Raw genomic sequence first — 18350 nt, forward strand, 5'->3', positions numbered from 1 at the left:
CAGATCACTGCCTGTGCAAGTGACAAAGTGACCCAGGCAGTGGGATCTTTATTATGAGAGGCCCAGAGAGTTGTGTGAACACGGGCCCCTTGTGGTCCTGGTACTAACATAGAATTGGGTTGGGAGGAACTCATATACATACCTAGGATGTTTCTGGGAAGGTGGTATCATGAGCTGAATCGTATTCCCACAAAATTCATGTTGAAATCATAACTGCCCCCCCATACCCCAAAATGCATTTGGAGATTGAGTGTGTGTGTGTGTGTGTGCTGATTTGGGGCTTGAACTCAGGGCCTGGGAACTGTCCCTGAGTTTCTTGCTAGCACTCTACCACAGTTCCATATGTGACCTTTTTTTTTTGCTGATTGTGGGGCCTGAACTCTAGGCCTGGGCGCTGTCCCTCAGCTCTTCAGCTCAAGGCGAGCACTCTACCACAGGAGCTACAGCGCCACTTCCGGCTTTTTCTGCTTAGGTGGTGCTGAGGAATGGAACCCAGCACCTCATGCATGAAAGGTAGGCACTCTACCACTGAGCCACCTTCCCAGCCCCAGATGGAATGACTTCTATGCCAAACTCACCACAAACTCAGGACACACTTCCATAGTGCATTATTTTGTGGGTGAATATTAACTGTATACTTGAGTTACAGAATGAATGTCTCTGGATGTCACCTTCCTAAACTGGTGATCATTGTGATACCAAGGGTTGGCCACAGAGAGGACATATGGCCCACTCACAACAATGACATTTAGGTCTGAGAAAGTCGACATTCAGGATCCTTGAAGGCCCTGGAGTCAGGATGGCACATGCTAATGAGGGACTAGATACTGATTTTTACCCCCCCCCCCTCTTTTGCACACTCTTGTTGTCATCTACCCTTCCCTCCAACTTTTAGGACCAGCATTGTTTCCCAGGCAGGCTTTTGGTCTCCACAAAGGCTTTGAATTTCAAGACTGGGCAGCCTCCTATGTCTCTTTATGTTCCTGTAGAGCAGTGGATTTTCCTGTACTATGATCACAGCACCATCACCGGCAGCAGTAGTTGGGAATTTGTTAGAAATGCAAACTCCTAGGTCCCACCCCAAAGCTTAGAGAGGCAGGGCCCAGCCTTTTGTGCTCAGTAAGCTCCCAGGGGGTTTCAATAGGAGTTCCATGTGGAAACCTCACAGAGCCTTTTTACAGGGTGGTTTATGGGTCCAACATGGCATCATGGAGGAGCCCAGGAGAAGACTTAAGGGTCAGGCCCAATAGGCGCACATACACATTCAAGTTCAAGGAGCTCTGTAGGTCCAGAAGAGAGAGCCATTTCTACACAGGCCCTTGGACCAGGTATGGCTTCTGGAGCCCAGGGGAGGGCTCACGGGAATGGGTGGGAGTTGGGGGGTGGGATGTAGAGACTAGTGCTGAAGGGACTGAGTTCCAGGGACCCACAAAGGAGGACATCTTTCCTAGGTGGAAATGAATTACTGAAAGCTTGGTCCAGTCAGTGAGAAACTTGGGGTCTGGATTAAGGAGGTGATACAAGTCCACACTCCTGGGGTGGAACTTACAGTACTTGGGTTTGAACTCAGGGTCTTGGCACTTGCTAGGCAGGCATGCTACGACTTGAGCCATGCCTCCAGATCTGTTTACCTTTTTAAAGTAAAAATTATCTTTATACAACTCACTAGACTTGGGTTGAAATGAGGAAAAACTAGGGGTGAGAGAAAGCTACAGATCAATACTATTTACTCTGGTCTTACTAATAGCAATGTTTTACTATTGTTATTATTATTATTGTCATTAATTACAGTTGTTCAGACTGTTTTTAATGACTTTATTATCTTCTCAGTGGGCCAATTTTGAAAAGTTGTGATTATCAAAATCAGAGTTTATTTCCAAGTAACTGTACAGATAGCAAAAAAAAAAAAAAAGGTAATATTCTAGGAATTTTTGGTAAAGGTCAACTTTGAACTTTGAGGTCTATCTGTGCTAGTAGTGGGGCTTGAACTCAGGTCTCAGACCCTTGCATTTTTGTTCTCTGGCTACTAGTTGAGCCACACCAGCACCTCCTGAGGTCTATCACTGAGTAATGCCTTTTAGATTTGCATGTCATTGTGATTCATCAGCTTTGTGAATGGTAGAGCTGTCAAGGTGTTGACTTACCTTTCTATCTTTAATAGGAAGTTCTTCTTTGGATCATAGGATATTAGCATTGCCTTTGACATTTTCAAAACTTACTTTCCTGATGCTTCAACATTCTTATACCACATCATCACCCCACCCCACGTAACAAGTGCCCCAGGGTGATAAGGTTGGTTCCTTCAAACTTGCCCTTCTTATTCTTCTCTGACTTTGGCATAGCAATACACCCATGACCCCCACCTAAGACTCCTTTGTGTACTCTACCTTGACCCCCAGTAAAACTGGCCCTTGGCTTTCTCAGTCTCTTAGCTCCTCCTGTTAGGCCTCCTGTGTGGTAGGCCAAGCCTCCCTCTAGGACCTGTGTCTAAGCCCTTTAGTCTCCTCAGCCTCCTCCCTTAGAATGTTGGAATCATCTTTAAAGACTCACAGAGGGAGGTGCATTTACAACGCAGGTATTGCCAAGGTTCTCAGGCTGTGGTTTCCATCACTATCCAACCTTGTGAAGACCACACCTTCCTTGCTGAAAACCTGTGGCAGAGATCACTACAGAGCATCTCAGGAAGGCAGTGAACGAATGGAAAGATCATGACAGATGGAAGCGGCCTTTTGATTCAAAGTTGTTGAATCTAAACAGTGATTGTCACCAGGTTTCAGAGGAACTAGGAGTATTTTAGAGCCTGAATTATGGCAGATATACCATGAGTAGTACTTCAGTTTGTGAAATTTTAATCAAGAAAATCTATTTTCAGGGGGCAGGGGTACACAGTTCAATGGCAGAATATTTTCCTAGCATGCCAAGGACCTGGGTTTAATCCTCACCACCACATACATACACAGAATTCTTTTCGAAATCCAGGACACAAACATGTCCCCAGAGTAGGAGGACCACATTCCTCTGGCCTCCTCCTCAGGGATGTCTCCAGTTCATTCAGGGCACACAGACTCTAGCAGAAAAAGTGAGACTGCATTGCAAACAATCAGCTTGTGACAGGAAGTGATGGGGTGGGGGGGGGTGGGATCAAGGGCAAGAACATGAGATCAGCCATTACCCGGGGCTCAGGCCAGAACCAGTGACTCAGAGGAAACGTGCTGACAACACCAGGGTGGTACTCATCTTAGCTTGTTTAATCCAGTCAGATAGTAAACATTTATAAATTTTTTATACAACAAAATAAGTACATGCGAAGTTACAAATATAGAAAATATAAAGTACATGCACATTGCAAAGACCAGTGAAGGCGTTCACTTTGGATTTTTATACAAAACTATTCAGTGCAAGTTGTAAGCCTAAGGGCCACGCAATACGATCCCCACATATTGAGTATTTAGTACCTAACCAAACGATTAATGTGTTTGACATTGCAGATGTTAACTGCTCTAAACAAGACTTCTAAGTCCATCATATGCAATATAGCTTTTATATATATTTTACATAGAATATCCACAACAGGGCAAGCCAATAACATCGCCAAAAGTAACACATATCCACTAAGTGACAACATTGAGTAATTTAGGGAGTAACTTTACCTTAGTTCGATGACATTAACAGAATTTCCTTTTCTACTTGAAGTGGATTGTATTTCTGTCGAGTGAAACTTAAGGTTTTTATTCTTTACTTTTTGGAAGATTAATTTCCTTGTACTTTGACTCAATACCAATTGTAGAAATCAAGGATGTGGTGGAATTCTGGTTTTTGACAGCCACAAGGCCGAAGGAAGACACAAGCACTTCCTATCAGCTTTATCACACCGTCTAGAAACATTCTGCCTTCACAATTTTGGCTTTCCTTTGTGTTAATATCTGCTTCCATCTAAACATGGTGAAAAGCATCCCAGTTTCCAGAAAATGAATAAAGATTTTCCTTCAGTGTTGAGCAGATGATAGATAATTCCTTTTCTTTCTCTTTTGATGCCTTAGTTATCTATCACTTACGTTACTAAGGAAAGGATACCCACTATGGAGACTGTGTTGAGGGGTGCTGTTCTCAGAGGCTTAGAGCCTCATGCTGCAAACAGTCTACATACCCCATGACAATGTTCTCTGGCTGGAGGGAGGGCAGGGGTTGCACCCGATTTAGATATTTACCCTGGAATGACAAAAGGCAATATGCAATCCCCCTTTCCCCCTGCCCCCAGATCTCCAAGCATGTGCTCCAGCGGGCTGAGCCTGTGGCTGGAGAGCTAAGCATTTGCAGCATTTAAAAAAAATAAATAAACGAGTATCGTACGGCCTCTATCCAAATTTGGCAGAGATGCTGCCAGGTTTTCTTAAAAGGGATGACCAAACAAAAACTTCTCTACATTGTTGCACAATCAGTACTAAGCCCAGGCATTCATGCCCTGGGTCTGGGATGCTGGAGAAGACAGAAGAGCTCAGACATAATTTTTGAGGACTGTTTTGAAGTTGCTAGACCAAAAATAAGCCTAGACAAACTAGTGATTATTTGCTGCTCCATTCTTCCTGGCCAGGCATTAGCATGGGGCCAAGAAGGCCTCAACCCACCTTAAGAACGAGCATCTGGATCTACCCTACACTTCCCAGTGCCTATGGGGGACAAAGAGAGAAGCAAGAATGAGACGCCACCACTAATGGGGTTGCAGGCAGATCCCCCCCCCTCCCCGACTTTGAGCTTGATGGACTGGGTGCTGCATACAGGAAGAACTCCTCATCCCACTATCAGGAAGATGAGGAAGGAGATGAGGAGGATCACAGGTGGGGAGGAGAAGAACACAGCTGCAGATCTAGGCTCGTAGTAGGAGGCCTGGGCCTCCTTCTGGTACTGGGTGATGCACATCTGCTCTACCATCCGCTCCATGATCTTCACGTCGGTCTCGGTGAAGTTCTCTCCTTTGGTGGTGGTGGTCACTGTGTGCTGCTTGACCGTGATGTTGACGCAGTCATGCACGAAGTTGTTCTGGTTGCTGTACTGATCCACAGGCTTGTAGTACACTTGGCTGGGGTAACGGTTCATGTTCTCTCGGTAGTAGCGGTCCTCGTAGTCATTGCCAAAGTGAATAAGGGGCCTGCTCATGGCGCTGCCCAGCATGTAACCCCCCAGGCCACCCACAACCGCCCCAGCCGCCGCTGCTCCAGCCATATGCTTCATATTGGTTTTGGGCTTACTGGGCTTGTTCCACTGATTGTGGGAGCTACCCTGCCCCCAGCCACCACCATGGGGCTGCCCCCAGCCACCACCATGGGGCTGCCCCCAGCCACCACCATGAGGCTGCCCCCAGCCACCACCGTGAGGCTGCCCCCAGCCACCACCATGAGGCTGCCCCCAGCCAGCGCCACCCTGAGGTGGGTATCGGTTGCCTCCAGGGCTCCCTTGCCCTGGGTATCGACTCCCCCCAGTGTTCCACCCTCCTCCAGGCTTCGTCCGCTTCTTGCAGAGGCCAAGGTCACTCCATGTGGCCACAAAGAGAACCAGCAGCCAGCAACCAAGGTTTGCCATGACTGACCTAGAAAATAAAGGAGAGGCTATCAGCAGGTTACACTGAGATGAAAGCCGTGTGTGTGTGTGTGTGTGTGTGTGTGTGTGTGTGTGTGTGTGTGTGAGAGAGAGAGAGAGACAGACAGACAGACAGACAGACATACAGACAGACAGACAGACAGAGACAGAGAGTGTATGTATTGGGGCTTGAACTTAGGGGCCTGGGCACTGTCCCTTAACTCTTTTGCACAATGCTGGTGCTCTACCATTGGAGCCATAATTCTACTTCTGGATTTTTTGTGGTTAATTGGAGATAAAGAGTCTTGTGGATCTGCCTGGACTGGCTTTGAACTGAGATCTTCAGATCTCAGCCTCCTGAGTAGCTAGGATTATGGCTCTGAGCTTCTGCTCCTGGCTGAGGTACAGCCACTTCACGTGTGCTCCAGAGTAAACAGCTGCATGGCAGTGGTCTAGAGCTTCCCCATTATGTACCCTTCACACCCTGCACTACACTTCTGGCAGCACTTAGGAGAAAAGCAAATGGAAAGCAAGGGCAAATACAACACATTCTTTCACTTTGAGCTCAAATTTGACCTTCAGTTTAATTCCAGCTGCCTCCTGGAAACAATAAAAGCAAAAGCCAGCAGTGTGGCTCAGCATCAAATTGGCCACAACTGGCAAACTGCGTCTGGTCTTGGAGAAACTATCAACTCCTGGTGGGCTCATCATGCTTGAGTTTCTTTAGAACGCTGAGTTTTGGAACCAGGTGACCCAGTGGGAACTCTGGGTGCTGTGTTCCACAGGCAATTTTAAGGGACACTGGCTTCTGTGGGCTATGGGTCTTCTATACCAAGAGACTCTTACCCACAAATATAGATCTCATTCCAGGAATCTGAGCTATCACTTATATGGGCTGGGGGTAGAGACAAGTCCACAGCTGCTGTGGGTATGTACCACTGAGACCCCTTCTCTGCTCCAAGAGTGGCTAAAGGAGGTTACAAGTCTAAATGCCTAGTTAGGAAGCCTCCTAGGTACACTAAGGCAGGAACTGAGTAAGTTTGAAGATAACTTGCCCAGAGTTCTCTCTCCTCTACAAGGATGTAAGGCAGAGAGCAAGCTTCTCTTGTAGGCTAGGTGTGATGGTCAGCAGTTAGGAGGCGAGATAGGAGGGGATCTTGAGTTTGAGGCCAGCTTGGCGTACATAGTCCATATCTCAAAAACATAAAATAAGACAAGTCTATTGTTGGTTGCTGTTTTTTTATTTTTTTGAGCTTGGGCAGTGCCTGGCACAATCAGGCCACAAAAGTTCTCAGTTACATGAAGGAATTGATATCCTTTGGACATATGCATGCCAGGAGTCTCCTCAAAGGAATTCTCAATACAATTTTACTAGAAACAGAAAATATCCGGGATTTTGCAAGTCCCTTGCTGATTTCATCATTCTTTCCATAGACAGACAGAGCTGCTTAAAGTGGGGGTACTTGTGCTATGTGACAGAAATACAGGCACACAACTTGCTGAACAAGTTTCACTTCAGTATTTCATGTCTGATGAGTGACTTATTTTCTTCTGCATTCTGATACAAAGCACCCTTTCTTACAGCAAGGCTAGCCTAGTTTAGGAAGCAATAAACGACCCAACTATCCCGGATGACAACTGAGGATGCTTTGTAGAACATACTTTCATCAAAAGACAGTTCCCCATCTGGTTTAAGATCTCCTTTACCCTGGAGGCTGGGTTCCAAGGGCAGAGGTCAAAGGCAGAGAGTGGATTGATGGGATAGTATCTCCTGTCCCCAGGGTCAAAGCCTGCACTCCACAATGTGACCACAATGGCACATGCTGGACACCACAGCTACTCTTGTCCCCAGCACTATTATCTTTGAATTAAACAAAAAAATTAGAAAATGAGATTTCATATCCTGTAGAACTAATGACTAAATGACATGAGATACCCAGAAAGAAATTCAAACAAATGAGTTAATGTCCTATTTATGTTTCTGCCAAAATTATTAAAATAGAAAGTGCTGTCTTGTGAGTCAGAAGTAAATCAAATATATATATATAAAATCACAAGCCTAATTTAAAGGACTCAGATCATACCATGTGTGAGTTTTGGAGGCTTCTTTGGGTGAGGGTCAGGAGCAGATCTGTGGACCTGCTGACTGGTCCAACTTCTGGTCCCACACCTCCACAGGCCCCAACTCCCCAGTATTCTGGGGATCTTTCCCAGTCAACTTTTCCCATCTTATCATGGGGCCCAGCTCTCAGTCTCCATCCTGAGCACACTCCCAGGGAACCCAACCAGGTCACCTTCTAAAGAGGTTCATGTCAGCATCTCATTGAGGCTAACATACTGGCATTCTTTTTTTTTTTGGCAAGGGAGGGGCAGTCCTGGGGCTTGAACTCATAGCCTGGGGATTGTCTCTAAGCTTCTTTTGCTCAAAGCTGGTGCTCTACCACTTGAGCTACAGCTCTATTTCTGGCTTTCTTTTTTTGGTAGTTTATTGGAGATAAGAGTCTTAAGGGAAGCCGGGCGCTGGTGGCTCACGCCTGTAATCCTAGCTACTCAGGAGGCTGAGATCTGAGGATTGCAGTTCAAAGTCAGCCCAGGCAAGAGAGACCGTGAGACTCCTATCTCCAATAAACCACCAGAAAACCGGAAGTGGCGCTGTAGCTCAAGTGGTAGAGCGCTCGCCTTGAGCTGAAGAGCTGAGGGACAGCGCCCAAGCCCAGAGTTCAAGCCCACGACTGACCAAAAAAAAAAAAAAAGAGTCTTAAGGGATTTCTTGCTCAGGCTGGCTTCAAACTGTGATCCTTAGATCAGATCTTTGTCTCCTGAGTAGCTAAGAATTACAGGCATGAGCCACCATCAGCACCAGCCCAGCCCTTGACATTATTCTTGAATTTTCCCTCACCACATCCTGTTTGCTCTATCAGAAAATCTTTTCAGGTCTTGACTGCTTCTTTTTGGCCTCTCACGTTTTCCAACACTTCAATCTCAGCTGAAGCTCTATGGAGGTCCTAATTCAGAGGACAACCTGTGCTTAACCTAGTGTATGTGTGGAAGTTACATAGTAGATATGGTGCCCAGACTTCCGGACCAGGCAGCTGTGAAGCCAGAACACAGAATGTACAGCAGATCTGGAGAGGGCCAGAAAAGGAATCTGGCAATGCTGTTGCTAAGCAATATGTAGGATGAGAGGTAAGAGGAGCAGTGAGCTTTAGGAGTCTGGATATGGGGAACAAGCACAGACGCTGGCAGGCCTAGGAGCTGTCCAAGCGCAGGCAACAGGGATCAGAGCCTCAGCTTTACCACAGCTGAGTGTTGTGTGAAGCTGGAGCATCATAGAGCTCATCAAAACAAGACCATTACAGAAACAGTTGAGAGGAAAAGCAACCATTATGAAAATGATTAAAGACAAGAACTTCATTTAGAGAATCATTCCTAAAGACAAACTTAAAACTTACATGACGCCCAAGAGAATCTTTGTATTTGTAATAAACATAAGATCAGTCATACGTATTTAATATGAAGCCCTCACTTGACGCAGCAGGCCACTAAGATGATTGGTTGATAAAGTTGTTGGGAGTAGAGATTGGGTCTCTGAGTCCCAGACTAGTCTCTCACACTGTTCACCTAAAATCCTCCCTGTGAACAGTCAGGAGGTGGCCATGTCTTCTGGCAACATTCAACATATTCCATTTACTTAGAAGACACTTAAACTCTTAGCACACAAATGTACTTTGGAAAAGGTGTACACAACAATAGTAAACACAACAGACTACCTTTGACTATATCTCATTTAAGACTCTAAGAAGGGTAAAAGGTCCTGCCAATGCCATATGCAGAAAAAAGCAGCAGGGGCTGGGAAGAGGCTCAGTGGTAGAGTGCTTGCCTTGCATGCATGAGGCTCTGGGTTTGATTCCTCAGCACCACATAAACAGAAAAGGCCAGAAGTCGCACTGTGACTCAAGTGGTAGAGCACTAGCCTTGAGTTGAAGAGCTCAGGGATAGTGCCCAGGCCTAGAGTTCAAGTTCCACAACCGACCAAAAAAAAAAAAGAAACAAAGCAGCAGCAGGCACAAGGGATGATGTTATGCTAACCTCTGCAATGAACAAGATCACATGCATAGAAAATATGACAGAATCAACAGAGATAATATGAAGACTGATACTGGAATTCAGCTAAGTTGTAGGATGTGAGATCAAGCCTACAGAAACCAATATAATTTCTCTACCCGCTATGACTGATAAGAAGAAAAGAGATATTCACAATAGTCACCAAACTGTGATGTACCTAAGGAATTGACTTCACTAAGAAAAAACTTCCAGGAAGTGGCGCCATGGCTCAAGTGGCAGAGCGCTAGCCTTGAGCTGAAGAGCTGAGGAACAGCGCTCAGGCCCAGAGTTCAAGCCTCATGACAAAAAAAAAAAAAAGGAAAAACTTCCAGCCAGGTGTTGGTGGTTCATGCCCGTAATCCTAGCTACTCAGGAGGCTGAGATTTGAGGATCGAAGCTCAAAGCCAGTCTAGGCAGAAAGTCTGTGACACTCTTTTTTTTTTGGGTCCGGTCGTGGGGCCTGAACTCTGGGCCTGGGCGCTGTCCCTCAGTTCTTCAGCTCAAAGCTAGCGCTCTACCACTTGAGCCACAGGGCCACTTCCGGCTTTTTTCTTTTTGCTTTTGTGGTGCTGAGGAATCAAACCCAAGGCCTCAGGCATGCAAGGCAAACACTCTACCACTGAGCCAACTTCCCAGCCCTCTGTGACACTCTTATCTCCAATAAACCACCAGAAAACCGGAAGTGGCGCTGTGGCTCAAGTGGTAGAGTACTAGCCTTGAGCTGAAGAGCTGAGGGACAGCGCCCAAGCCCAGAGTTCAAGCCCCATGACTGAGCAAAAAAAAAAAAAAGAACGAACTTCCATGGGAGAAAACATAGAATGTTAAAACAAAGAACACAGAAAGTAGTCTGAAAAAAAAAAAAAGGTATTCCATGGTTTTAATTGGAATGACTTACTCTTATAATATCTATTATCCTGAAATGAGCAGATAATTTCAACAAAATGTCAATTAAAATTCCAGGTAGATTAAAAAAAAAGTCTCTGCCTCCTAAAAGCTGGGATTACAAGTGTGTGCCATCAGGACAGGATGGTTGAAAAATCAGAACTAGACCAATAGACTAAAGAAAACAGAACAGTAAGTTCAAAGATAAATACATGCATATTCTCAACAAGGATGAGGTATACAATGAAGTGGCAACTATAAATCAATAAAAATGACAGGACAGATGCTGTCAGAGAAACCAGAGAAAAATAAACATGGATCCTTAACACCACACATAAAAATTGACTTTAGATGGATCAAAGATGTAAGTGTGAAAGATAAAAATTTGCTGGATTCCAGCCGGGCGCTGGTGGCTCACGCCTGTAATCCTAGCTACTCAGGAGGCTGAGATTTGAGGATCGCGGTTCAAAGCCAGCCCGGGCAGGAGAGACCATGAGACTCCTATCTCCAATAAACCACCAGAAAACCGGAAGTGGCACTGTAGCTCAAGTGGTAGAGCGCTCGCCTTGAGCTGAAGAGCTCAGGGACAGCGCCCAGGCCCAGAGTTCAAGCCCCACGACCGACAAAAAAAAAAAAAAAAAAAAAAATTTGCTGGATTCCTGTGGCTCATGCCTGTAATCCTAGCTACTCAGGAGGCTGAGATCTGAGGATCATGGTTCAAAGCCAACCTGGGCAGGAAAGTCCATGAGACTTTCAGCTCCAATTAACCTCCAGGAAGTGGAGCTATGGCTCAAAATGGTAGAGTGCTAGATTTGAGCAAAAATGCTCAAGGCCAGCACCCACAATTAACACCAGCAACAACAATAACAAAAAAGAGAAAAAGATTATGGTGTTGGCAAGACCTCATCTCAGATATTACAATGGGTATGGTGGTTTACATCTATCATCTCAGCTATGTGGAAGGTAGAAATAGGAAGACGAAGTCCAGGCCAACCTGGGCAAATTTGCAATACTCTATTGAAAAAGATACTACCACCACCTAAAACAGAAAGGGACTGGGTGTGGCTCAGTGGTTTAGAAAAATCATCCCCAAGCCTTTTAGAATAAGTAAGATAATTAGGATGCAGTGTTTTGAAATCAACATGTGAAAAAACTGAATTGTTAAATCACCTGTAGTTATTTAGACTTAGGAGGGGGTGGGGGGTGGGGGGGGGAGAGAGGGGGAATATTCATAAACTAGAAACTGAAAATACCTCAAATTTAACCTCAAAATAAATAGTAGGACTCAGATGAGGAAAGCTGTTAAAATTTTGCTGAGATATGAAAGAGAAAGACATTTATTCATGGCTGGGCAAACCAATAGAGAAAGATACCAATTCACCTCCAGGTAATCCATGAAATCTACACAATTTCATCAGAATCCAAGAAAGATTTTGAAGAATATGGTGCAATGATAGTCAAAAGAAAGAGGCTGAAAGTATAGCCCAAAGAGAGCACTTGTACAGGATTACACCAGGCCCTGGGGCTGATCACTTGTACTGAAAGCAAAAACAAAAACAAAACCCCCAAAAAGTGAGGACTGGAGAAATATTTGAGTGGCAAGAAAATTCAGGATGCACTTGGCCTGCCAGGTATTAGAATACAAAGCTACAACAAGATACTTGAAGTTTAATTGGTTAAATTGAGAGTGGTAATGATGAGATGTGCATGCGCTCGTGAGCGCACAGACAGAGAGACAGACAGACAGACAGACAGATAGACAGACAGACACACACACACACACACACCTTGAAGAATGTGATACAAAATTTTTGGGAAAAAATTTTTATGGAGTTCTTTTTTTTTTGTTGGTCATGGGGCTCAAGGCTAGTACTTTACCATGTAGAATAACAGCACCACTTCTGGTTTTTTGAGTGGTTAATTTGAGATAAGAGTCTCACTCAGAGCCGGGCATTGGTGGCTCACGCCTGTAATCCTAGCTACTCAGGAGGCTGAGATCTGAGGATCACGGTTCAAAGCCAGCCCGGGCAGGAAAGACTGTGAGACTCCTATCTCCAATAACCACCAGAAAACCGGAAGTGGCGCTGTAGCTCAAGTGGTAGAGCACTCGCCTTGAGCTGGAGAGCTGAGGGACAGCGCCCAGGCCCAGAATTCAAGCCTCACGACTGACCAAAAAAAAAAAAAAAGAGTCTCACTCAGGACTTTTCTGCCTGGGCTGGCTTTGAACCATGCTCCTCAGATCTCAGCCTCCTGAGTAGCTAGGATTACAGGCTTGAGTCATTGGTGCCCAGCTTTTTTTTGTTTTTAATATGAGCATTCTGAACCCATCCCAGACAAAAGTCCCTGATGCATCATCTGAATTATCCGAGGACCTTTTTTTTAAAACAAACAACCAACCTCCCTAGAATACACTCCAGGCCAACCTGAGTGTTTATTGGTGGGATTTCAGAGGCTATAAAAGCTTTCCAGGGGGTGGGAAGGTGGCTCAGTGGTAGAGCACTTGCCTTGCATGCATGAGGCCCTGGGTTCGATTCCTCAGCACCACATAAGCAAAGAGAAAAAAGCTGGAAGTGGTGCTGTGGCTCAAGTGGTAGAGCGCTAGCCTTGAGCTGAAGAGCTGAGGGACAGCGCCCAGGCCTCGAGTTCAGACCCTATGACTGGACCAAAAAAAAAAAAAAAAAAAGCTTTCCAGGAAAAACATTTGTAATGCTTTCATAAAGAAGACACACCCTTTTTCCAGGAAGCAATCAATATAACAGCAATAAGTAAAACACAGGACAAAAGGGCTGTCTAAGGAATTGAGATAAAAAAATTTTCCAGTTGTGTTGGATAAAGGATAACTTTATAACACTGTCGCTATCTTCCATAGATACAAATGTGTTATGAATATTTAATATGCAGCCATTCTCAGCTGAAGAAGAAACAGGATCTGGTAAGGGAGAAGGGAACAGGTAAACTAAAACTTCAGTGCAGCAAAATGTTTCCTGGGCTTTGTCAGCTGGTGACAGTCATGTGCACTGTCAATTTGCTATAAGGATGTTTAGGCTATACTGTTATTACTTCATTACATTACTTAAAAAAATACTCAAGTCCTTACACAGCTCAGTATAATTTTATATAGAAAGCTGTGGTCCTTTGCTATCAGAAATCAAGCTGACTTCTGAAGAAACAAAAGTGAAATAGGGATGGGCGCTGGTGGCTCATGCCACCAGTAGCTGTAATTCTAGCTGCTCAGGAGGCTGAGATCTGAGGATCGAGGTTCAAAGCCAGCCCAGGCAGGAAAGTACTTGAGACTCTTTATCTCCAAATAATCACACAAAAGCTGGAAGTGGTAGAGGGTTAGCCTTGAGGAAAAAAGCTCAGGACAGTGCCCAGGCCCTGAGTTCAAGCTCTAGGATCAGCGCGCGCCCATACACACACACACCAATACAATTAGGCATGAATTTCATAATGCCAAAAGGTCTTTGGAGCTGGGGCTGGTGATTAGTCATTCCTGACATCCATTTCCTATGAATATTGGTGTCTCTCAATCATCACAAAACCAAAGAAATTCCACAGGGTACTTACAACCTGCTGGGGCTCCTCTAAATGGCACAGGTACCTCTGTGAAGACAGAATGCTTCGATTTGGCTGAAATTGTTCAGTTTTGAAATATTTTCAGGAGTCCTTCAGAAAAACAAAAAAGAAAAACTAGAATTTATAAATGAAACTTTTTTCTTTTCTTTTGATGTTCATACTAGGGCTTAAACTTAGGGTCTAGATGCTATCTCTTAGTTTTTCACTCAAGACTGGCACTCTAGTACTTAAGTTATACTTCGGGCTTCTTGGTGGTTAACTGAAGAGCTTCACTGACTTTCCTGCCTGGGCTGACTTTGAACTTTCATCTTCAGATCTTAGCTTCCTGAGTAGCTAGGATGACAGGCATGAACTACCAGCACCTGGCTTAGAATTGATTTAAAGAAAAAAAAAAAACCCAAATACACAAATTACTAAACCACTGATAAATCTACTGAGGAAAAATAATGAAATGTTACTTGAAAAAGGAAACAAGGCCAGCTAAAAATGTTTTATTCTATGAAGTGAACATGGTAACAACCTCTCCCTCTTTCTCTAATATACAGAAACTGAAGGTCTATTTCATTTTAAAGTTGGAACTTGGGTTTCAACTTCAATAGCCAAACAACAAAGAAACCCATGAACTATTTTACAAATAACATAATTTAGTAAAAATATATATCAACAAAAAGAAAATTCACATTGCATATGATTTCTGCAAAGGACTTCCCATTTGAGATTTTCACAATACATTCATGCTGGAGTATGTGGCTTAGTAACCTGTACTTTGACTCATTAGTTTGCCCCAGAGATGATGGGCTCCAAAATCATGAGTTGACCCTTACATAAGGTTCCCTCCAGTTAATGTGTGTCATTATTTCCTAAGCTGTGTAGCTGATGCTCAGTTGGTTCTAATTTTAGGCCATTCTGCTTGGCGTATGACTTATTTATATATTTTACTTTATTTTAAACCTTGTTTCTTCCGTTGCAGGTAAATTTCCAGAAGTGGTGTTTTTTAGGTCACAGCTACCAAATAATAATATATGTTCAGACTGTTCTATAAAAATTTTGTAAGGATTTACATTGTCCCCAACAGGGACAGAAACAGAAGAAAGCTTGCATACCAACAGTTTCACATTGATGGTTCAAGTCAGTCTTTGCCACAGCCCCAGAAGTAGGCATCTTCTACATTTTATGAGTGGACAAAAAGAGGATCAGGAAATTTGATAACCTTTCCAAAGTCCCAAAGTTGGTTGATGAACCATTTTATTTTTTAATCCCAGCGGGTTGCCAGCTGCCTGGACACCTGAATAAGCCAAGTTCAGGCAACCTTCCAGTAGGGGTTGCTGTTACTGTTTGTGCTAATTTAATAGACGGAAGAGCCCAAACCCAGATTTGCTTTAATTTGCATTTTATTCTGAAAGTGACTCATCATTTCACTATTTAGCTCTTGTAATCTTGATTATTTTCTTTTCACACGGGAAGCTTGCATCAATACACCTAATACCCAAAACCCACCCTGGCTTTCTGTTTCCTTTCCCTTCCAAGAGCTTTACAGTGAGTATAGATAGGCACAATAGTTCCTTTCCTTTGGTGATTTTTCTTTCTTTTAAATATCTGGAGAGATTCATTCATTTTTCCAGATACTTGACATCTTAATTCAATTTTCTGTTCCTATTTTTCGGATAATCAGACATGCGAAAAGGCCAGCCATGGGCTGCAAAGTCTGTGAGACTCTCTCTCATTACCCATTTAAAAAGACAGAAATGGAGGTATGGCGCAAGTGTAAAGTACCAGCCTTTGATGAAAAAGCTAGGGGACAGAGCTTAGACCCTGAGTTCAAGCTCCAGTACTGGTACACCAGAAGTGTCTATTTTACCTGCAGGGTTTTTTGTCTGTGTGTGTGTGTGTGTGTTTGCTTTTTTGTTTTGTTTTTAGAAACACTTCAAACATTCAGCACACGGACCACTGCTTATTAGGCCGTGACATGTGAAGTATAACTGAAAAATACAAAGGAGCCATTGCGATGTCAAAGATGGATGTGACACAGATGCAATCACGCGGTCAAATTATATTCGATCCAGTTAGGAGAAAACAGGAAAATCAAAGGACAGTAAACAGAATGACATCCACCCCAGCCTGGATTATCTATGAAACTGAAAGATGGTACGGGAAGCTCAGGTAGAGCGGATTATCTGCAGGCCTACGCCTACACGTGTTCCCCTCCTTTGCAGCCCCTAGGGCATCAGGATGCTGTCCCTCCAGAGGGTCAGAAGACAACGTGAAAAGAGCAGCTGTGGGTCCCCGATTTCTCCTGAAACTGGAGGGAAAGTTCGATCCGTGGACCCCTGGAGCTACGCGATCAACCCAGCCACCAAGCCAAGACTACTCCAGCCGCGCGCAGGCGCATGGAGGGCGGGGCCTTCCGAGACCACGCCCAAACAGACCCGAGGCCCCGCCCCCGCACTGGCCACCACCCCGGTGAGGTTGCTACAAGGGCGGGGCTGCGGCCTCCCGCGGTGCCGTCCAGGCTCGGGGGACGCAAGCCGTATTCCCCGACTCCCCGTCCCCCGGAGGCTCAGGCGCGCGCTCCTCCTCATTCCCTGGCGTACCCTGGAGGCCTCGGAAAGCGACCCGGCTTGGTCCATGGTGGCCAACAGGCGGGGCGGGCGGGCGGCCGGGAGCTCCGCGGCTTCCCGGGGCTCCTCCGGGGCTCTACTCGCCAAGCGCCCCAGCCGAGTCATTTTCGGGCTTCCTAGGGAGCCCCGGCCGCGATGATCGTCCCCACGGCCCCGCATCTGTGGCACGCCGGGCCCCGCGACTCGCCCAGGCAGCCTCCCCGCGGGGTGGGTGGAGGGGCGACCAGACTCCTCGGATCCACTAAGGCTTCATCGCCCACCTGCATCACAGGGGGCTCTGAGCCCCCAAAGCCGCGCGCCCTGAGGACGGGCGCACCGGGCAGGCCCGAGACGTGCCCGTGGGAAGCCGCGGGCGTCCCCCACCGACCAGGTCCCCCCCTCCGTCCCGCTGCGCCCCGCCGGGCCGGGCGTCAGGACGCCTCCGCCCTCATCGGGAGTCCTCACTCCGAGCCCACTTTCGGGGACCCTTCCCCAGCCCTCCGCCAGGGTGCTTACCAGTCCCGGAGGGGAGGAGACACGCTCGCAAGGATGTGCTGTCGGCGACTGGCGCGGCGCCGGCGACGCGCGGGGAGCAGGAGCGGGGCGCGGAGGGAGGCGGCGGCGCACGCGGGCGGAGGGTGGCGGGGACCAATGGCCGCGCGCACCGCGGAGGGCGGGCGGCGGGCCCCGGTTTACCTTAAAGGGAACCGGGCTCCCCAGCCGGGCGAGAATGAGTCACAGCAAGGACGAGTTGAGATTCGTTTAAATATTAGTGTCCGTTGTCACCGCCCCGGCGACCGTGTCACCGCTCCCTGACGTCGCTCAAGGAATATACAAAGCAGCCTTACTGGGAAATTGGGTCCAGAACCTCAGCTCACCATTGCATAATACAGAACTGGGGGGGGGGGGGGGGGGGAGGGGAGGGGGAGTAAGGCGCATGCGGCATGAGAACGCAATCTCTGGAATTTTGGTAACCAGAATTTTCTAAAGGGGGTTTCGCTGACCTAAAATGATCTGTATGTGTGAATTTTTACATCAATCCTGAAAACTGGAGGCCTAGAAAGGGCATTCACCACTACCTTACTTTTCTGTCTTTTATGATATGCCAAAGAGATGGTTTAGCTTATGTTCTTTACCAGGAGGGGAAAAAAAAAAGATGCATTATACTTAACATGCCTGAGAGATCTAAGGCAGTTTATTATGAAAGAGAATGATGTGTTCTCGTTTGTTTTATTTTGTGTCTGGTTAAAAACTATTTGGATTCAATAGAAGTGGGGGAAGGTGGGGGCAGTGTCTAACAGAAGCTTTCTCTCCCCTTTCCCCCCATGAGAACAGATAGACTGACTTATAAATCCATACAAAGGCCTTTTACCTCTTTAAATAATTTGGAATTGCATTCCATTTTCTCAGCACAGGCCATCTTAAGCCATTAAGTTTATAGACGGGGTTGGTGACCAGGCAGGAAGGCCATTATAAAATTCTTCAGTGGCTTCAGAGGTATCAGTCCATGGTGGCAGGTAGGGAATGGCCAAGCATCTCATACCCTAGCCGACCGGAAGCTGAGTAGGGCCTAGAAGGGTGTTGGCTTCCTCTAGATTCCTGAAGAGAAGTTAGTTA

The 18350-nt window shown here is 45.9% G+C and overlaps 1 protein-coding gene across 3 annotated transcripts; it reads right to left on the bottom strand.

Annotated features, from left to right (window-relative positions):
* Nucleotides 1-3227: 3227 nt before the first annotated feature.
* Nucleotides 3228-17511, bottom strand: LOC122120287 (prion protein). Of its 3 annotated transcripts, none has more exons than XM_042694479.1 (3): nucleotides 17430-17511; nucleotides 14128-14226; nucleotides 3228-5584 (listed from the first exon to the last, which is right to left on the bottom strand). In XM_042694479.1, exon 3 carries the CDS (start codon nucleotides 5575-5577, stop codon nucleotides 4789-4791), a length of 789 nt encoding a protein of 262 aa, XP_042550413.1. In that variant the 5' UTR covers nucleotides 5578-5584; nucleotides 14128-14226; nucleotides 17430-17511; the 3' UTR covers nucleotides 3228-4788. The 3 variants fall into 3 exon arrangements, with proteins under 3 accessions (XP_042550413.1, XP_042550414.1, XP_042550416.1); XM_042694480.1 differs by lacking the exon at nucleotides 17430-17511 and adding an exon at nucleotides 17250-17342; XM_042694482.1 differs by lacking the exons at nucleotides 14128-14226; nucleotides 17430-17511 and adding an exon at nucleotides 17250-17310.
* Between the last annotated feature and the right edge of the window lie 839 nt (nucleotides 17512-18350).

Source organism: Dipodomys spectabilis, unplaced genomic scaffold (assembly GCF_019054845.1).
Source record: "Dipodomys spectabilis isolate Male_0828 unplaced genomic scaffold, ASM1905484v1 ptg000175l, whole genome shotgun sequence".
In the NCBI taxonomy this organism is placed as follows: Eukaryota; Metazoa; Chordata; class Mammalia; order Rodentia; family Heteromyidae; genus Dipodomys; species Dipodomys spectabilis.

Coding starts and splice junctions, on each gene's coding strand:
- LOC122120287 (XM_042694479.1), bottom strand. CDS start 5,577: ATGGCAAACCTTGGTTGCTGGCTGCTGGTTCTCTTTGTGGCCACATGG.